Source organism: Phascolarctos cinereus, unplaced genomic scaffold (assembly GCF_003287225.1).
Source record: "Phascolarctos cinereus isolate Bilbo 61053 unplaced genomic scaffold, phaCin_HiC Scaffold_4;HRSCAF=312, whole genome shotgun sequence".
NCBI lineage: Eukaryota > Metazoa > Chordata > Mammalia > Diprotodontia > Phascolarctidae > Phascolarctos > Phascolarctos cinereus.
In genome coordinates this window covers 676,351,529-676,372,651 of record NW_027555847.1, presented here as the reverse complement: position 1 = coordinate 676,372,651, position 21,123 = coordinate 676,351,529, and the positions used below count along the sequence as shown (strand labels likewise).

At 47.8% G+C, this 21,123-nt stretch overlaps 1 protein-coding gene and 1 long non-coding RNA gene across 7 annotated transcripts in view; one reads left to right on the top strand and one right to left on the bottom strand.

Moving 5' to 3' along the window:
* The window catches only part of ABHD17A (abhydrolase domain containing 17A, depalmitoylase), a 31,959-nt gene that overhangs the window by 7,390 nt on the left and 3,446 nt on the right, over nt 1-21,123 (bottom strand). Inside the window, exons 1-3 of one of the 2 annotated variants that reach the window (XM_021008977.2) lie at nt 9,084-9,180; nt 5,068-5,647; nt 2,125-2,319 (exon numbers count right to left, since the gene is read on the bottom strand). In XM_021008977.2, the coding sequence (XP_020864636.1) occupies nt 2,125-2,319; nt 5,068-5,390 (518 nt within the window). In that variant the 5' untranslated portion in view covers nt 5,391-5,647; nt 9,084-9,180. Of the gene's footprint in view, nt 1-2,124; nt 2,320-5,067; nt 5,648-9,083; nt 9,181-21,123 lie in introns of those variants that run through there. The other variant, XM_021008978.2, reaches the window with a different exon arrangement.
* LOC110223435 (uncharacterized) lies at nt 9,352-17,938 on the top strand. 5 transcript variants are annotated; one of them, XR_002328689.2, is made up of 3 exons: nt 9,352-9,424; nt 10,137-10,252; nt 13,095-16,249. It is a non-coding gene; the product is annotated as an uncharacterized LOC110223435 (long non-coding RNA). The 5 variants fall into 5 exon arrangements; XR_002328690.2 differs by lacking the exon at nt 9,352-9,424 and adding an exon at nt 9,612-9,748; XR_013486443.1 differs by lacking the exon at nt 9,352-9,424 and adding an exon at nt 17,423-17,938 and having other exon boundaries at nt 10,037-10,252; nt 13,095-14,129.

Here is a 21,123-nt window from a genome sequence, read left to right as displayed (position 1 = left end):
TCTCTAGGCTACATCATCCGGTGTAATTCCACCCACTGTCCGGGCCTGTCAGGATCACCTGACCGTGTCTTACAGGGTGCTCACGACCCCTCCCAGATCCATCACCCACAAATATGATGAGCATGTTGTCCATGCTCTTGTCTCAGGAACTGATGAAGCTGTTCAACCCGGAACTAAGAACAGATGAGAAACCCTACCCGAACGGCCCTCCAGACTGCCTCCAAACCTCAGCCAGTTCTAAACCCATCTAACTGCTGTCGCCCGGCCCACATCTCGCCATCTCTTCCAAGAGAAGAGCATGAGAGACTCTGTTCAATGCCCTGCTTGATTCCCCCTAAGCCCGATCTCTCATTCCCCTGATGGCCCAGTTTGGGAACCAGTGAAAAAAGGAATAAGGTTAGTCTGGGAGCGTACCAACTGCCCTGCTGTCAACTTTCCTCTCACCACCAGGAGCCACGCCCATCAGCAGCATCTCTAGCAACCCTGCCCCCAACCCAAGTCTGGGAACTCGGGGAAACCTCCCCTCAAACCCTCAATCTAGCCAGCACCGCCCAACGACACATCCCAGGAGGACACAGAACCTAGCCAACACGGGGATCTCACCAACTGTCCCACCATCAAATGCACAATGCAGCCACCATTTTCCATCATTTACTTGAAGAATAATAAACGTTACCATTACTAACGGGAAGAGCATGACAAACTACTTCCTTATGGCTCTACACCTAATTTCTATGAGTCTAGGTCACAAACTGCCTAGATCAAAGCTGCCTTATCTGGCCCCCGACTTTTCTTTCTTCATACCCAGCCATGCCAGGCCTGAGCCTCCAGGGTCCCTAACCATCTCTTCTACTGAGCCAGCCTAAGCTGATTATATTTCACCCCTTCTCCTTACCTGCTCTATTTGGCCAAACAGGCCTATGTGCTGTTTACTCTATGGGACATCCCATTTCCAGCTTCTACTGGGGATGTCCACACTGCCAGGAATGTTTTCCTCATCTCTACCTCTTGGAACTCCTAGAACTTCTGAACTCCTAGAACTAGAATTTCAGGCTCTTCAGCTCAAAGGCTACTTCCTTCAAGATATAGATATCCTTCATTTCCTTATCTGTGAACAAGTTATATCCTTCTAGTAAAATATAAGCTTCTTAGGACTGTCTCATTTCTGAATTTTTATTTTTCTGGGAACACAGTAGATGCTTAATAACTGTCTGTTGATTGACTGGTTCTCTGTGATAATAGATTTCTAGATGTCCACTAGCTATATTTTTAATATGGTTAACACATTTAACTTAATAATATATACTTTAATAATATATTCTAGAACCTTCCCGGAAACCAAAGGCAATCAGGAAGTCAGGCTTTCTGGCCTGCAATTTGTAAACTCTAGTCTCTTTTTTGAAAATGGAAGCAGTATGTCCTTTTCCAACCCTGAGGTACCTCTCCCTTTCTCTATAATATAAAGTAGCATATACACAACACAAATTTAATATGTGTTGTCAGAGTTTAGAAGAAGGAGGACACAATATAGTCTGAGATGTTCAGGGACAACAAGGACTTGGGCCCAACTTGAGGTCGGTAGGGTTTGGAAGAAGACAGGATGGAGAGAGTATTCCAAGGCAGGGGAAGATGTACAAGGGGGTGGGAGTCAGGATGATGCTGGTGATTAAGGGACACATGAGACCAGCATGGCTAGGGTACAGCATGGTGGGGTGGGAAGCAGTACCTATCAGTTTGGGGCTGGGAGAAAGGCCAACTAGCTAGAATGGAACAATGGATTAAATCCTAAAAGGTATTAAGGGTGGAGAAAGAAAGATAAGAGGCAGCATGGTGTGGGGAAAAAAGAACCAGATTTTGAATCACCAAGACTTGAGTTCAAATCTGCAGTCTGCTAGCTACTAGCTGTTTGACCCTGGGCAAATCACTAAGTTTGCTCCTCAGCTCCTTGAAAACAACTCCTCTGACTGACTCCGCAAGCTGGGAGTCAGAGTGTTCCTGGGGCAAGTGGTGTTCCTGGCAGTGTAGCCCTATCCTGGCTCTGCTCAGTGATCTGGGGTGCCCTCTTCTTCCTGCCACCCCACAGGGGATCCTCCCTCCCTGGAGCTCCCGCCTGCAGGCACTCACCTGGTCCGAAGGGCCTGCCAAGCAGCATCGATATCAGCATAGAGATTCTTCTCCGAGGGTTTTCCTGAGCTCACCCCGTAGCCTGAGTAGTCATAAGAGAAGATGTTGCAATTGATGCGGGTGCCCAGGCCAATGTAGAAGCTGCTCATCTGGCCCAGGTCCACTGCATTGCCATGGGAAAACAGAACTGTGAACCTGGCAGGGATGAGAAGGAGAGTCCTGGTCACTGCAGGCTCCTGCCCTTCAGGAGAGGCACTGACCTGGAGCAGAGCAGACCTGCTACCCACCTAACCTCAATGCCTCCAAAGACCCAAAGCAAAGAATTCACTTTCTCTGGCAGCTGCTCTTCCCCCTCAGCACTTTCAGCTCTTACGGGGTCCCAAAGACAAATAAGCAATTTAAAAACCTCCCTAACCAAGCCCGAGGAGCAGGTTAGTAGGTGTCAGGAGGTGGCTGGCCCAGACATGTGCCCCACATCCAGATGCATGCTGGTTATCAGCGTAAACAACAACGACGACTCCAGTCTGTAGGCCACCTCAAGGTGTACAAATCTTACTTTGCCGTGAGATAGTACAAGTTTCACTATAGCTTGGGAGGCAACTTACGTGACTTCCCAAATTCCGATAGCCAATAAGTGGCAGAGCTGAGATTAGAAGATAGGTCTGCTGACTCCAGGTCCCACCAGCTAGCTGCTTAGGCATGGATTCTCTGCACATGCGCACACACACGTGGGCACACATGTATGTATGACTGAGCTACATGCCACTGGCCTAAATGTATCCACTGCCTTTCTCTCACTCATCACCATAAGCATCTAGTGCCCAGGCTACCTGCCAGCTCCCCTCTCCATATTGCCAATTCAGTTTCACCAACACTGATTCAGCACCAACTAAAAGAAAGGGAAGGAAGAAGCCCAGGGAGTCTGGGACACCCCAGAAGGTGCCAGTGCCCTATCTGGGACCCAGTGTTCTTCCTTATGTCTTGTTTTCTTCTGTTCCCAATCAGGCTGGACTTTTTCTCTGGCTGCTGGGGCCGAAGCCAACTGGCTAGGACCAATCCTGGGGACAGGTCTAAGGGGATGGGAGGGCCAAAAGGACTCCAGCATCACTGTAAAGAGAGAGCCTCTTCGAAGGGGCATGTTGTCCCAGGAATAGGGGCTGCTGCTGGAGTCTGCTCTGGAAGGAATGGACTGGCACCGACAGAACTGCCTGCTAAGTGAGTAAAGCAATCCCACCAAGGGAAAATATGTGACAGAAAGAGCACTAGATCAGATGTAAGGACAGAGAGCTAGCTCTGGTCTTGGCTTGGCCCACTGACCCAGGATTTGGCTAGGCCTTAGTCTGCTCCACTATTAAAATGGGAATATTCGCATTACTATTGGTATGTGACTTTACAAGGTTATTGTGAGATTCAAATGAGATAAGAGCTATAAAATGCTGCACAAATGTGCCCTGTTCTCTCCAAGCCTCCGGCCTCTCGTGTCTCAGCACGGCTGCCAAAACAGTCTTTCTGCGGCACAGTCCTGACTAGTCAGTCCTTTGCTCAAGAACCTTGGGTGGCTCCCTATGCCTGTGAGATCGAAGCTAACCCCAAGGCTTGGAACGTCAGGGCCTCTCCAATGGAGGGCCGATCTACCTTTCCAGCCTTATTCCAGTTCATCCCCTTTTTACCTAGTCAACGTTCCAGCCTGGAAAAACCTCTCTGTTCTTTGAAGGCTCAGCGTAGGGGCTCGTCTCCTTCACAAAACCTTCTCTACTGCCACCAATAAAAGCGATCTTTCTCGTTAGATTTTCTTAGAATCATCTTTGTATTTCTCTTCCACCCCTATCATGGCCTCCCTTATAGGGATGGGGCTTGCCCTGTGATATTACTGGTATAGTCAAGTCCGCACCTCAGTAGAAAGCTGCCTGGAGCCCTGCAGTTAATGAAATGACTGGACGAGGGTTACCCAGCAAGAGTGCGCCAGAAGTAGGACTCAGACTCAGGCCTTCCTGGGTGGCTCTCAGGCGGCTGCGCCTCTTCCACCTTGTATCACGCCCATCTTTCACCCTATTAGAATGTGAGTCTCCTGCATAAAAGGCCCTGAGCCAAAGTCTTCAATTTGTTGACTGCGGAAGGCTTTGGCAAAATAGAAAGCTCTCTAAAAATGACCAATAATCACCGAGAACTTCTGAACCTGAATGCCCAGCCTTGGCTCACCCATTAACTAATGTGAGGCCTTCATTTGAGCTAGGAGAAGGTAAGTGATTTGCCCAGGACCCAAAGCCAAGTCTCTCCGTCCCCTAAAGGGGCTGGCTCCGAGACACCCACGTGCAGTGCACACACACAACGTAAACAAACTACGGGCCCCCAGCGCATCCCTCTCCTCCTAGAAAAAGCCCACGGAGCCATGCCCCAACACTGGCAACGTCCATCAGGTACCAAAAAGGGCAACAATGCCTGAAGGGGCAGAGGGAGGGCAGAGTCCCAAGGCAGAAGAAACCAGTGCCTTGGATGAGTGACACACATCTTTTATTAATAGAAACACTGACTAATGCTATGCTCCATTGGTGCCCCCATCACAGGGCCAGGCCAGATGCCACTCATCAAGTCTTCCTCACACCTACAAGCTTCTAACCAGAAAAGCAGGTGCCCGGGCCTTTCTGGGCATCCTCATCCTGGCGTAGATAATTGCTAAGCCACGGGCCTCAGCTTCTTCATCTGCAGAGCAGGACAACCCTACCTGCACTACCCACACTTCACTGGGTTATTGTTAGGAAAAGACTTTAGAGAAATGTGAGTTACTTTACCACACGTTTTCAAACTGAATGTTTAAAACACATACATACACACACCTTCAATGAGGGTTTAAAGCAAGAAGAAGCCAGCTCCATGGAAACCCCAAATGGCCAGAAAAGGCCCCAAAGCCAATCAAGGCTGCCAGGCTTTCTTGAGGACACTTACCTGGCCCCTGGCACACAGCGGACATACATACAGGAAATTCTGTTCCCCCGACTGCTCTTGGTAAAGAAGACTTCAGTCGTGTCTAGATCACGCTGTGTATACTGGAAGTCAGCTCTCTCTGTCAGGTGCAATTTCCAGCGGCCCAGGGCCCCCCCAGAACCCCGCCCCGGGGTGGAGCCCCCTCCACTGGAACCCGGCTCGGGCTCGGCCACAAGGGAGTAAGTAGGCTCTGGAGGCAGGAAGGCCAATTTGGCTGCGATTCGGCCAGGACAGGGTGGGCAGCAGAAGAGGCAGCAGAGTTCGCTGATGGAGAGGCCGTTCATGGCGAAGAGAGAGTCACGCTTCTGTGAGGGAGGACCCCAGATCCAAGGCTGCGGGGATACAATGTCTTCAAAGCAGAATTTGCTTTTTATTTTTTGTTTTCCAAAACACAAATGGGAAAGACTGTGCGGTGCTTCCCCTCAGCCTCCACCCTGTACAAAGTGCCTGTTAGGAGAGCTGGGCAGGGAACCATTGTGGTCCGAGCCCAGCCAGAAGGGGCACCCGGGCCGTTCTCCTCCAAGCTCCGGCTAGGGAAGGCCTGTGGGGCAGAGGAGGAAGAGAGGAGGCCATGAGAACAGTGTCCGAAAAGACGCACTATGCCCAGGGTGCTCAAAAGCCCAAACCCAGGCAAAAGCAGGAGCTCTTGGGCTCTTGTCTCCCACCCGGGTGGCGATGGCAGGACTGTGAAGGAATCCGGAGGCATTCACCATCCACACAAGGAGACTAGGGGGAAATCTGGGGGAAGGAAAGCAGGAAGGTGAGAGCTGGCACACAGGAGAAAGGGTAAGAATGAAGCCTTGGGTGACTTCAACTGATTAGGAGCAGAACAGAGGCTTTCGATCTAGAAGGGGCCTTATGACAGAAGGGGAGGCTGAATTCCAAAGGGAAGGGACTTGCTGGAGATCACAAAGGCAATTAAGTGGCGGAGATGCAATTCGAACCCAAGTCCTCTGACTCCAAATCCACCACTCAAGATCTCCCCTGCCTCTGAGCAGCAGTAAGCTCACAGGAACTCCTGGGGGGTGGCTCTGAGCTAAGGGAACTCCATTACACCCTCCTGCCTCAGCTTTCCAAATCAAGCAATGCCTGCTGTTTAGAGACCACCCCCCCAAGTGCCCACAAAACAACTAGCACAAAGTAGGGAGAGCTTCCCACAGAGAAAGCAAGAGTGTTCAGCGCCAGCAGACAGATCTGTTACATCTACCTGACAGAGATATCGCCCCCGAACATGCCGCATCCCCCAGATGTCCAACACATTGTACTCTTCACAACAGAGACACGCACCTCATTCCCAGATCGATATCCTCACAAACACATGCTCACAACAGCTGCACACAGATGGAGCCACACTTTTCCTTACACAAACATACTTCCTCAAACACACATGCAAACGCTGACATATTATTCAGCTTCCATACGTATCTCTCATATGCACGCATTGTACCCATTCACACTACATGCATCTCTTTCTCATGCACACACAAACCACAGAAACACTGATCACTTTTCCTCACACAATCTGCCATGTAGATTGCATAGAGCTCCTGCTCACAAGCAGTCTCATACCTAGGGTACTTTTTTTCTGTCATAAACACACACACACACACACACACACCACACACACATCCATACAGGTGCATACACAGGGCTTCTCTCCCACACATATATGGCTGCCCATCACCTTCCCCTCACCACACACATTCTTATAACACTTCACATGATGTACACAAATCTCACAGGTTGTATACCCACATACTACATATACCATACACTATACCTTATACATATATACACACTGTGTCCAGGCTTCATGAATACTGTGAACTGTACCTCTTATAGACATACTGAGCACATCTCACACACACACACACACACACACACACACTTGGACACACTTACCTCTCCTGTACACTATGTCTCTCACATACTGTTATATACTGTCACTCATGATGTCACTTGGCCTTTTCTCTGTCATACAGCCCCTATAGCATCACCCATGAAATCTCTCCTACAAGCCCCCTCTCCTCACAACACTCATATAAAATCACACACAATCTCTCTCAAATAGGGTCTCCCAGCCACACACTCACTCTCAGGATCTCACAATCACATATAACTTCCTGGTCAGTTTTACATTCTGTCACACACACTGTCCCCTATAGTCTATCTCTTACACAGAGCAATTGGCACAGTCTCCTTAGACAACTGTTTCATATACATGTATCATCCCACAGTGTGTTTGTCGCATACCCAGTGTTCTACACACATTGTGTATCACACGCATTGTATCCTGCACAGACTGGCAAACGAGCTCCTGGAGTCTACTACACAACACCCAGGGATTTGCACACAGGGCTGCATGCAAGCAGTGAGTATCACACACACCCTGTGTCTGTTCACACAATAAATGTTACCCAGTGTGTGGATCACATACCCTGTTTCTCTCTCTTTCTCTCTCTCTCTCTCTCTCTCACACACACACACACACACACACACACACACACACACACACACAGAGTCCTATTGAACTGTCTGCTGCCCAGCTCCCTGCACCACACACACTGACACTCTGACACAATGTCTTCATGTCTTAATACACATTGTCTGTCACACACAGCAATGCATTGTTATACAATGAGTGTCCCACAATGTCCACCCCACGTCATGCTGTATCCTACATCCTGTGACATTCACAGGGCCACACAAATGCAGCATCTCGCAGTCAGTCAACAAGCATTTATTTAAAGGTTCCCTATCTAGAAAGCACTGTGCTAACTTAGGCTGGAGATACAAAGAAAGGCACAAAACAGTCCCTGCCTTCAAAGAGTTTACATTCTAATAGGGAAGACAATGTGCAAACACATACCTTGCACGAACAGTAGGCATGTACAAGATACATAAGGAGTAGACAGAAAGTGATCACTTTCTGATCTCGGAGAGGAAGGCCCTAGCAGCTGGGGGCACCTGGTAAAGGCCTCTCTGGCAAAGCCCAGAAAACCAAGGGGCAGAGGTGAGGAGCCATGGAGGACAGACCGCCAGGGCAAAGGCTGGGCAGCTAGGTCCCCGAAGCACCACCTTAGAGCCAGACCACCAAGGAAGGAAGGGGCCCCGCTTGTTAAGCGCTTTCTTTAAATGCAGAACCAAACCCGTTTCTACGGGATCCTGGAGCTGCGGGGGGGGGGGGGGGGGGGGGGACGGCTGGACCAGACCGGGCCTCCACTTCAGAAGAATCACAGTTTCTGACACATAAACAATGTCCTGGTCACAGTCCGTGTCTCACCCCCCACGGAGCTCCTCGCATGCAGTGTCTCACACACAAAGTCACACAAGGAGTGCCTCATCATACGCAGTGACTCCAAGCCGTGTCTTGTCCCACAAGGAGCTTGTCACCAGCGCTGCCTTACACACCCTGTGATACACCCTGCCCCGGATTGGCCTCCAGGCCAGCTAGGCAATAAGCATTTATTATGCACCTACTGTGTGTCAGGCACCATGCTAAGCGCTGGGGATCCAAGGAGAGGCCCATGGGTCCAGGGCTGTCATGCTGGGCTGCGAATACTAGGGGCGGACGACCCCCCAGCCCGGGGCTACCCCTGGCCATCGGGGTCTCCCTGTCCCACAAGGGAGGGCCCCCCCACCCCTCGTGGGTCGCGCACTTGGGGCTTTACATGTGTCCCACCTCGCCCTGTCGCTGGGACACGAGGGGGGGGGTCCTGTCCCGTTGCCCCCCCCACCCGCCCCCATCTGTCTCTCCGTGTCACACTCTCACACTCCGTGCGTGTCCCCGGGGCCGCGGGGCTGTCCCGGGGCAGCATCCGGCGGCCTGGCCTCGCGCCCCCAGCCCGGGAAACGGTCGGGTCCGGCCGGCCCCCCTCCCCAGCCCTCGGCCTGGTCCTTCCCCCGCTGGACCGCTGTGGGGAGGAGGAGGAGGGAGAGGGAGGAGGGAGCCCGCCCCCAGGCTCGGCCGCACTCACCGCTCCGGGCCGCCGCCGCCGCCCCCGCCGCGCCCCCCGGCCCCGCGCTCCATGCCCGGCCTGGCCCCGATCCCGCCCCCCGGCCCGCTTCGCTCGGCTCCGGGATCCAGCCGCTCTCGCCTCACTGCTCCGGCGGATGTGGAGGTGAGGAGCTGCCGCCGCTCCCCCGCCCGTATCCCCCCCTCAACCTCGCTCCCCAGGAAGTGACGTGTACGAGGGCGGAGTCTGATAGAGAAGGGCGGGGCGGGGCGGAGCCAGAGGGAGGTGGGGAGGGGAAGAAACCGAGAGGAGGAAGGAGGAGAGAGGGAAAAAGGGGCGTGGAGGGGATCACTGAGGAGGAGGTCTGACGAGAGAGGAGTAGAGGGCATTCAGAGGGAAGGGGGGAGGGGAAAGAGAGGGAGGGGGAGGAGGGAAGGAGAGAGGATTTGGGAGGAAAGAGGAAAGGAGTCAGTAGAGAGAAAAAAAGAGAGGAGGGGGTCAGAGGGGACAGGGAAAGAGAGGAAGGAGGGGAGGAGGTCAGAAGGGAGAGAGGGGAAGAGGAAGGAGGGCGAGGGTCAGAGAGAAGGAGGTCAGAAAGTGGAGGTCGAGGAAGGGAGTCACTTGAGAAAGAAAAAGGAGAGGAGAGAGGGGTCAAAGAGTAGAAGAGGAAGGAGAGAGGAGACAAGGTAGAAGGTCCCTGAAGACGGAAAAGAAGTGGGGAGGGAGAAAGTGGGAGTTAGGGGACCAGGGAGTAAGAGAACAAGTGAGGGGAGGGGGAAGGAGAAAAGGGTCGAGCAGGGAGGCAGTCAGAGGACCTGGATGTAGAGGAGGGGCTCTTAGTGGAGATAGTAGGGAAGGGGTTAGAAGACAAAGGAGGGGAGAAGAGAGCTGATCAGAGGGGAAGAAGTCACAGGACAAGGGGATGACAAGAGGGGGCCAAATGGGGGTGGGGGGGAGGGTGAGAAAGAAAGAAGGGTCAGGCAGAAGTCAGATTAAATGGCTTCAGAGGGTCTCCTTCAGCTCTGAGATTCCATTCACCCCTTTTTCATTTTTTATTTTATTTCATCATCTAAGCCCAGGCCTGGTCCAGAGCCTATAAGAGCTCCCAAGTTACGAGATGATCATCATAAAAGAGCCTGAATCAATATCAGGCCATAGAATAGAGTTAGAAGGAGCCAGACAAATCAGAGGTAAGCTCCCCACTTCCCACCCCCAAATGCTACTTAAACCCATTCAGCAACCCCCACAAATGACCTCTCCCTTCCCTTCCCAAGCTGCTTTTCTCCCCTTCCTCCTCCCCCCTAACTTCTCCACTGGTCCCTTCCTCCACTGACTCCTCTCTCCTCAGTTCTCCAGGGACCCAACCCAGATTTAGAATCATACAAGTTTAGAGAAGCTAAAGGAGATCTTAGAAACCATTCAGTTCAACCCTCCTCAATTTACAGAGGAGGAAACTGAGGTCCAGATAAAGGGCATAATTAGTCTGAGGTTGTCAGCAGGAAGCCAGCTCTGGCACCCAGGCATAAAATGCCTGGTTTGTGGGCAGACTCCTAATGCCCTAGGCTGAGTGGACCCCTGACTGAGGTGGAAAGACCCAGACTGGTGTTACACGGTATAGGCTGAGATCTTTATCTTTGGAGAGGATACCCACAATGGTGAGATGACTGAACTGGCCAAGAATGGCAGGGGGCACTCTGCTGGGAGCTAGAGGTATAAAGACAAAAACAAAACTGCCCCTGCCTTCAAGGAGCTTCAATTCTCCTGGGAGATGATACAACTTGAGCACAAGTAGGTAAATACAGAGCACAAACAAGTGATACAAAGTTGTTTTAAGAGGAAGGGAACTCTAACAATGGGAGAGAGGGTAGGTGGTAATGTAGTAGAGGATAAAGAAACTGGCCTTATAGCCCAGAAGAACATGGTTCAAGTCCTGTCTCTCACACACATTGGCTGTGAGACCCTGGACAAGTCATCTAACTTAGCTAGGCTAGTGGTGTCAACTCAAATAGAAATGGGGCCACTGAAGAGTATATAATAGGATCCTTGTGGGCCACATATTGACTTAGAAAACTACATATTAATATTATATCTTTTTTTTTTGGTTGCTAAATATTTCCCAGTTACAGTTTAATGATTTTCTGGCCTCATTCAGAAGGGACTGTTGCATCTGCAGACCCCACCCCCCACATACAGGTATACATGAAACACATATGAAGCAAAGGGATGGTAAGGGATGCTATGCTAAGTGCATAAAGCAAGGGCCCCAGCCAAATACACTGGGAAACAGGCAGCAGGGGGGAGGGATGTCACCTGGGAAGGCTTCCTTTGGAGGTGACTCAAATGCTAGACCTTAAAGGGAAGGAAGATCTCTGAGGCCGGAAGGGACATTAAAAGCCAGGGAGTCCCCTGGAAGCCAGGAGGGGACAGGGCTGCTGAGCATGGCTTCAGGCATGCTGGGGAAGAGGAGGGAGGATGAAGGGGAGAAGGAGGAGTTAAGGCTGCAAAAGGAAGTTGGGGCCAGCCCGGAGGCCTGGTGTGCTTGGCTCAAGAGTCTGTGGGCAGTGCGAGCCTATGCCTGAAAGCTTTGTGTGCCAAGCAGAAATGATGCAAACCTCTAAACAGCTCAGCCTCGGCATTCACCTGGCAACCAGCCCCTCCCTTGGGAGCACGAGGTTCACTTACTTGTTACTTCCTTCAGAGCAAGGTACATCAAAAGAAACAGCAAAGCAGGAACTGAGGACCAGAGGCAGCCTGACGGGGAGAAGAAAGAGCCCTGGAGGTGGGGGCAGGAGACCTGGGCTCTAGTTCTGGTCTGAAAACAAATTGCTACTCGACCACAGGCAGGTCCTGTTCTTAGCCTTAGTTTCTCCCTCTGTCAAATGGTCCTGACAAAAAGTAAGCACTTTTGTCAACACTTTAGCTATTCTGGACTGATTACCTTGAGCAAGTCACTTCCCCTTCTCAGAGCCTCAGTTTCCCTATCTGTAAAATGAGGCTGGCCAGCTCCCTGGGTTATTGTGGAGAGGGCAGTTGATAAATTGTAAAGCATTATACACATGGGAGTCATTGTAATCCCTGCCCTGTGCTTTTCAGGGATGTTTTATTGATGGAGAGCAGATGGAGAAGACTTTCTTCTCTGCATTACCAAAGAATTTCTCACCTAGTGGCCCAACCTACTGGTAATGAGGCTTTTCTTACTCCTCTTCGAATGTGAGCTCCTTGTGTCTTCAGGATCAGACCAGAATCCTTCTCACCCTGGCAGTACTTTCCAGAGGTGGCACTCTGCTGGCAGATCTTTTAAGAGTCTCAGTGTCTCCATTTGTCAAACAAAGGGGGTTAGACTCAGTGACATCTGAGGACCTTTGCCATTCTATTGTGCCATGATTCTATGCTCCAAGTCAAGATGAAGCCAGCCTAGGGTTCAAACAGTGCCAGCTGGCCATAGCAAAGGGCATGGAAGAATGCTCTCCCAATGACTCTTCTTCAGCTGGCCGTCAAACAGTTAATGGCTGGTGGGCACAGGCCTGGGCACCCCACCCCTGATTCACAGCAGCATCTCCATTCTCCAGATGAGGTTCTGCCCTTTCAAGGTGCCAGCTGGAACCAACCCAGCTTAGCCAGAGCTTCTTCTGCCCAAGGTGAGGTTGTTGCTGCCTTAGAAAGAGGCCCCTCAATACAGAAAGGGGGGAGCATGTACCCACGGTAATATGCACCAGGGCCTGTATCATATAGCAAGGGATCCCAGCCACTATGGGGTACTCACCCTGATGAGTTCTAGGTTGCAGATTATGTCCGCAAAATAGAGGTAGTGACTCGCCTAAGGTCACATGGCCAGTAACTAGGAGATCTGGGATTCAAACCCAGATGTTCTGATTCCAGGTTCCAGGTTCTTTCTGTTTCACCTTCACCATGACAGGACCAGGTTGGATTAGACTAAGGACCCATCCAGCTCTACAAGTATGTGATTGAGGAGAAAGTGGGGTGGAGTAGAGCACATCGTTTCTTTGCAAATTCCTCTGTTGTCCTCCTCAGATCCCACTGCTAAGCTGCTGGTCCTGCCCTCTGGAATCAAGGAGAGCAAGTCACATGACAACCCTTCAGATTCTTGAAGACAACTATCCTTTCCCCCCTGAGAGTCTTCTGGCTTCTTTAGCTGATGCCCCTATCACATGGATTCAAGGCAAGCCTTTCCCATCCAGGCTGCTCTTGTACTGTTCTGAACTCGGAAGAAGAAGACAGCAGTGCGGCCTAATGATCCGCGTAGGTTTCACAGAGCTGATGATACTCGGGCTGAATCTTGAAGGACTTGCCTTCTCAAGAAGGCTGTGGTCTCCTCTGGGAGGGGACCTGATTCTTCTCTTACGTTCCTTACAAAGCGGCTCTCCTAGGAGGCACGTGATAAACGCTTTTTCTTAATGGAGGCATATTCAAATATTCATTGAAGGCAAAGGTTTTTCATGGCAGTCTTTGAGGCTGGACTTGTTTTTGCCTTTCTTTGTGCCACCAACACTTAGAAAACTGATACATAGTAGGCACTTACTGAATGCTTGTTTACTGATTAGCAATCCAATAAGAACTGTTTTAAGCTCCTACTGTATTCGAAGAACTGAGTTAGATACCAGGATCAACACAAAACACTCCCGTCCTTAAGTCCACTGAGGATAGCTACTTCTTGATTTGAGTGTTCTGAAATTCTCAGGGGACTGAACACCCAAGAATCTTTAGTACTAGCCGGGTGACCCCTAGGCTTCTCTGTCCCTGCTGGGATCCTTTGAGGTACAATGGTTTGGGGATGGTCCAAGGTCTACGTTGGAGGATAGTGAAACTCACACTAAGGAAGAGATCTTGGCTTGTACACCTCTGAGGACCCACTGGGCTTAACAGCCTCTAGCCCACAGATCAGACAGGCAGCTGAAATTTTGTGGAGGCCCTGCCTGGGGAACATCCACCATCCACTATCCTCAGGCTCCAAGGAGGAGAAGGATCCTCAATAGATCCTAACCCTGGAGGATAGTGCCTGGAGATCCTCAGATTACAGCAGCCAAGCATGAGAGTTGTCACTAGGAGGTAATAATGAAGATGAGAGGGTATGGGCTCGGCCTGCCCCATGCTGGCACACTGGGCAACTGTGGGCAAGGACCCAGACTCCCTAATGTGCCCTTGCTTTCCTGCAGCCTGCCCAGCTGTTGCCCTGGCAGACAAAGCCTCCTGGAATCTCTGTTAATGGGGGCAAGGAGGTGGGGAAAAGGAGAGACAAGCTGGGCCATACTGCTTGGACATCCCCATCTCTGTCAAAGACCCAGCCATTTTCCTAGTACCTAAGCCCGGTTTCATCCTATCAGTGACAAGATCCTGTGAGCTCATCCTTTCCAATGTCTTTCTCCCACTTCTCTTCCCATGGACTTGTTCCCTACCTTCTTATTAAGAGTGTCTTTAGAAATAATCTATTCTTAAAGTATAGTTCAGGGACTCCTGAGGGTTCCCAAGACCCCTTAAGGCAGGATCTGCAAGGTCAAAACTATTTTCCTAACAATACTAAGACATTTATATTTCTTAATATCTAATATCAATCAACATGACCAACATAAACAAAAGTTCTTTGAGAGGGTCCTTAATAATTTTTAAAGGGTTCTTGAAAGCAAAAAGTTTGAGGACTGCTGATTTAGTCCATTTTCTACCCCTGACTTTTCTATGTGTATAAAACAGTGCAGAAGGGACACTAATTGCCCAGAATCTCATAGGTTCTAAATAGGAGACCTTGAACTTGAGACTAGATTCTCTGACTCTAAATTCCAGCTCTCTTTCCACTATTCCTCCCCCCCATCCCAATCCCCACCCCCACCTCCATCTGTGGCTCTTCTCAGGCTCCAAGGAGAAGGAAGAGAGCAGAGATGGCTTATGCTATGTTTCCGTCTTTTATTTGCCTGTTTCCTACATGGCCTGCCAAGCACTGGGGTTTCTAGGCTCCCCATTGTGGGAGTGCCTTCCCTCCCCCAGCTCAAGGGGTCTAAAGGGCAGTCACTGATAGGGAGCTGGAAGCGACCCAAGAGGCCATCTCACCCAACACCTTGATTTTAAGGTAAAGAAACTGAATACCAAGAGAAATTGAGTTGCCCAAGGCCATACAGGTTGCAAATGGCAAAATCTAGATTCGAACCCAGGGCCTCTGACTCCAAACCCAGTGCTCTTTACCACCTCTCAGAATGAATTGTTCTCACAGAATTACAGAACTTGACAACTAGAAGGGAATTTGGAGGACATTTCATCCAGCCCAAATCTGAGCAGCCTCTCTGCAGCCTACCAAACAAGAGATTAACCCAACTGTGACATTAGCTCCTCAGCCCTCCTCAGTCCCCACCACCATACCAGCCTCTCACCTTTGCACGCCCAGCAGCTGAAGGCCTCAGCAAGGCACAGGTGTCCCCTGATCCGGGCAGCTGCTTATGGGTTGATGGGGGTAGGGAAAGAGGAGGGGAACAGATAAAGGGAGGAAGAGGCACTGGTATGGGGAGGAAGGGCAGGATATTCTTCAGTCACTGGGGATCCTGCACCAGGAAATCCTGCCCTAATATTTATCCTTATCTAAGCCCTTTGTCTCTATGTGGTGGAAAGCGCACTGGGATGGCAGTCGGGAGAATTGGGGTCTAGCATTGGCCCCTTCAGTAACTTTGCTAGAGGACCTTGGACAAGTCCCTCTTTTTTCTAAAATTCTCCATCTATAAAATGAGGGGGTTGGATGAGGTAATCTTTCAATTCTCTTCCAGCTTAGAGAGTCTAGGTTCTGCTTTCTAAGGGCCTGCCCTACTCTGACTTTCTGTGTAGTCAGGACCTTCCCAGCTCTGCCATCCTGTGTTCTAAAGACCCTCCCAGCTCTGATAAAGGGTCTAGAGTTAAAAGGAACCTCAGGGACCATCAGTAGTTTTACAAATGAGGAATCTGAGGCTCATGAGAGGGAAGTGATTTGTCCCAGGGCTACACAGCTAGTCATTATCTAAGGTAATATTTGAACTCAGGTCTTCCTGACTCCAAGACTAGCTCTCTGTCCACTACACTAGCCACTGTCCCACTTCTCTGCCTCATGTTCTGTGTTCCCATGGCTGTTCTGGCTCTCACAGTCTATGTTCTAAGGGCCTTTTCAGTTCTGGTGTTTTATAAATCTATAAAGCTTGGGGCTCATGATTACTCTTTATTTTTGTTTTTGTTTTATACTTTTTCCTGGGAATAGGAGCCCAAATCCTGTAGGACTAAGAAAGCCTTGGGTGACCAGCTGTTTGTCACCTTCACTGGGATAACAGAAAGTTGCCTAAAGCTGCAAGAGATACTTAGGTCAGACATGTGAAGGAATTTCCAGACCAGAATGGGTGACAGGGGAACTTTTATTAGTATTAGCTCCTACCTAGAAGTCTGGGAGTAAGTGGGACAGATTTCTTGGATTTCAAAAGGTACAGAAGAAATAAAAGGGTTTTGTGTGTGTGTGTGTGTGTGTGTGTGTGTGTGTGTGTGTGTGTGAATAGAATTGTATAGTAAGAAGGTAAACTCCTATGAAGAAATCTAGGAAGCATGGTAAAGAGATTTTGGGTGAAGATCATTGGAAGGAGAAAGAGGACAATATTGTCATGGAATCCTACTTTAGACCAGTTGGACAGGAGGAGTTAGAGAAATAGAAGCCTGGGCATGAGCTACTACTAGTCAGACAATTGATATTTATTAAGCACTTGCAACGTACCAGGCACTGCTAAACATTAGGGATATAAAAAGGCAAAAACAAACAAACAACCCAGTCCCTGCTCTCAAGGAGCTCACAGTCTAATGGGAGAGACAATAAGCAAACACTTGGGTACAAATATGCTATGTAATGGATAAATTGGAAATAATCAATAGACGGAAGGCACTAGATTTAAGAGGGACCATCAGGAAAGGCTTCTTGTAGAAGGTAGGATTTTAGCTGACTCTTGAGAAAGCAACCAGGGAAGCCAGAAGATGGAGATGAGGAGGAAGAACATTCCAGGCATGGGGGACAGTCAGTGAAAAATGCCTGGAATCAGGAGCTAGAGTGTTCTTGTTCAAGCAACAGCCGGGAGGCCAGTCAGGGTAATTGGATCACAGGGTACTTAGGTCTGACCACATCACTCAGTAAACTCCAGTGGTTCCCTGTTACTTCTAGGCCCAAACACACATTCTTCTGGTTGGCATTTAAAGCCCTTTACCACCCACTTTTCCAGGCTTATTGTACATTTCCCCCTTCACGTACTCTATGGTTTAGCCAAAGTACGGTAGACTTCTTCAAATTCCTCATACACAACACTCCATCTCCTGTTTCCAAGTTTTTACACAAAATGTCTCTCATATCTTTTTTTTAGGGGAAAATTGACTTTAAGAAATTATAATCGAGGGCAAAGGAGATAGGATTACAACCAAGAATCACCTACCCAGCAAAACTGAGTATAATCCTTCAGGGGAAAAAATGGTTATTCAGTGAAATAGAGGACTTTCAAGCATTCCTGATGAAAAGACCAGAGCTAAACAGAAAATCTGACTTTCAAATACAGGACTCCAGTGGAACATGAAGAGGTAAACAGGAAAGAGAAATCATAAGAGACTTATTAAGATTGAACTGTTTACACTCCTGCATGGAAAGATGATATTTGTAACTCATGAGAACTTTGTCAGTATTAGGGTAGTTGAAGGGAAAAAACTGTATATATGTATAGATAGATAGAGGGCACAGGGTGAGTTGAAGATTAAGGGGTCATATCTGGAGAATAAAATTAAGGGATGAGAGAGGATGATACTCGGAGAAGAAGAAAGGGAGAGGTAGAATGGGGTAAATTATCTCACAAAAAAAAACAGAAAAGAAGTCTCTCACAGTGGAGGGGAAACAGGGGAAGGTGAGAGGGAATGAGGGAATCTTATTCTCATAGGATTTGGCTTAAGGAGAGAATAACATACACATTCAATTGGGTATGGAAATCTGTCTTACCCTACAGGAAAATAGGGGGAGAAGGGGACAAGAGAGCAGGGGGTGATAGAGAGGAGGGCAGATTGGGAAAGAGGGTAATCAGAAGCAAATACTTCTGAGGAGGGACAGGCTCAAAAGAAAGAATAGAATAAATGGGAGGGCAGGATAGGATTAAGGGAAATAGAGTTAGTTTTTCACAACATGTCTACTAAGGAAGTGTTTTGCATAACTGCACATGTACAACCTATATTGAGTTGCTTGCCTTTTCAATGAGGGTGGGTGGGGAGGGAGGAAGGGAGAAAATTTGGAACTCAAAGTTTTAAAAACACATGTTTTAAAAAAAAATGTTTTCACATGCAACTGGGAAATAAGAAATACAGGAAATGGGGTACAGAAGCTTATCCTGCTCTATAGGAAAATACATGGGGAAGGGGATAAGAGAAGGGAGGGGGGAGAGATAGAAGAGAAGGCAGACCAGGGGAAGGGGTATTCAGAATGCATGCCATCTTGGGGTGGGGGGAGGGGTGAGAAATTTGGAACTCAAAAACTTGTGGAAGTGAATATTGAAAACTAAACTAAAAATAAATAAATTTATATTTTAAAAATTATAATCATTCTCTTTTCTGTTTGTACATATTTTTGTGTTTTGTGCTATCAGTGAAATAATGTATTTGTTGTTCAAGCCATACAGTCTCCCAAATCATCCAGTATTATTTCCACCACAACATGCTATCTCTAGAATTCTTCTGAGCCTCAGTTTCCCATCTGGAATTAGGAAGTAATATACTAAGAAAATATTATCACTGAACATAAAGAATTGCTGCGAGCAAATTGCTTAGAACACTATTTTCCCCCTTCCTCCCTCCTCTCCCCCCTCCCCAAGATGGTAAGCAATCTGATATAGGCTGTATGAGTACAATCATATTAAACATATTTCTACATTAGTCATGTTGTGAAAGAAGAATCAGAACAAAAGGGGAAAAACACGAGAAAGAAAAATAAGAAAATAGTATGTTTCAATCTGCATTCAGACTCCATAGTTCTTTCTCTGGATATAGATAGCATTTTCCACCATGAGTCTTTTGGAATTATCTTAAGTCATTGTATTGCTAAGAAAAGCTAAGTCTATCAAAGTTGGTCATTGAACAATGTTGTTGTTACTGTGTACAATATTCTCCTGGTTCTGCTCACTTCAGTCAACATCAGTTCATATAAGTCTTTCCAGGTTTTTTTGAAATCTGCCTGCTCATCGTTTCTTGTAGGACGATTGCATTCCATTACATTCGTATACCACAGCTTGCTCAGCCATTCCCCAATTGATGGGCATCCTCTCGATTTCCAATTCTTTGCCACCACAAAAAGAGCTGCTATAAATATTTTTGTTCATATGAGTCCTTTTCCTTTTTTTACGATCTCTTTGGGCTACAGGATGTCTCTCATATCTCAAATACGGTCCTTCATTACTGCCTCTTAGAAGCCTCAATTTCCTTCAAAAGTCAGCATAAATACCACCTTCTACATGTGGCCTTTTCTTTTAAAATTTTTATTAAGATCTTTTGTTTTTACATTCTTTTTTCCAGAGGGCTGTCCCTTGTGCCAAAAAATTAAAAAGAGGGGAAAAGAGCACTTCAGCAAAACTTAACCATGGATCAACCAAGTGTGACAGTATATATAGTATATACAGTAACCCATAATTACCCACCTCAGCGAAGGAGAGAGGTACATTTTCTCATTTCATTCTGGCAGGGGCAGACAGGGGAAGCTTGGTTGATATAATCACAGAATTCAGTTTTTTCTTACTGTTCTTTCAATGTACATTGTTGTAGTTGTGTATATTTTCTTAGTTCTGCTTAATTCATTTTGCATCAGTTCCTTATGTCTTCCTGTGCTATTGGAATTCTTCATATTGTTTTTTGTGCAGTGGTACTCATTTAAATCTATGTATCATAATTTATCTAGTCCTCAATTAGTGAGCATCTGCTTTGTTTCCTGTACTTTACTATCATAAAAAGTGCTGCTGGGATTATTTTGGTATATGGGTCCTTTCTTCCTGTCTTTTACCCTCTTGCCTAGTAATGTGATTTCTGGGTCAAAAAGTATGGATCTTTTAATCACCTTTTTAAGCATAATTCCAAATGGCTTTCCAGAATGATTGGATCAATTCACATTTCCACCAACAATTTATTAGTGTGCCTATTTTTCCACAGCCCCTCCAACATTGACAATTCCCATCTTTTGTCATCTTTCCCATTTTGCTGGATGTTAAGTGAAACCCACGAGGCCTTTTCTGATTCCCTCCAGTGCCTCCTCCCACAAGTTGATTTTGCACATATTTTGTAAATACTTATATATGTACATTCTATCATTCTTGATAGGACATAGGCTCCTTGAAAGCCAAGGCTGTTTCATTTTTGTCTTTGTATCCCATAGTGCCTGGTACATAGCAGGGCCTTAATAACTATGTGTTGAAGCATGGCCCCAAAGAAGGGATATAAAAAGACACCACTACCCCACTCCTTTACAGAGCTCGGAGGTACATAGGTGTTATGCACTGCTTATATTTTCAGATATTTTTGATGCATTGATTAGTTTTTGCTGGTTTTTTCCTCTTTTTTGTTATATGGGATGAGTCTCTGGGAGGAAGGGATATTGAGAAAAATTTTGGAGATCTAAAAGCAATATATTAATATTTCATTTGAAAAAGCAAAAGCCCTTTATAACTTGGTTTCTCCTACCTTTCCAGTCTTCTTAAACCTTACCCCTCACCAGATACTCTGTGATGCAATAATTCTGGCCCCCTTGCTGTTCCTCACACAAGACACCCAGTCTACTCCTGACATTGGACAGTTTTTTTCATTGGGCGTCCTCCATGCCTGCAATTTTCTCTTTCATCTTCTTCTCCTGTCTTCCTTCAAGTCTCACTTAAAGTCCTACCTTCTGCAAGAAGCCTTTCCTGATCTCCCTTAGTGCTAGTATCTCCTCTCTGTTAATTATTTCCAATTTATCTTGTCTATATCTTGTTCGTACACTTGTTTGCTTGCTGTTTCCATTAGACTGTGAGCTCCTGGAGAGCAGAGACTGGGGTTTTTTTGCTCTTTTTCT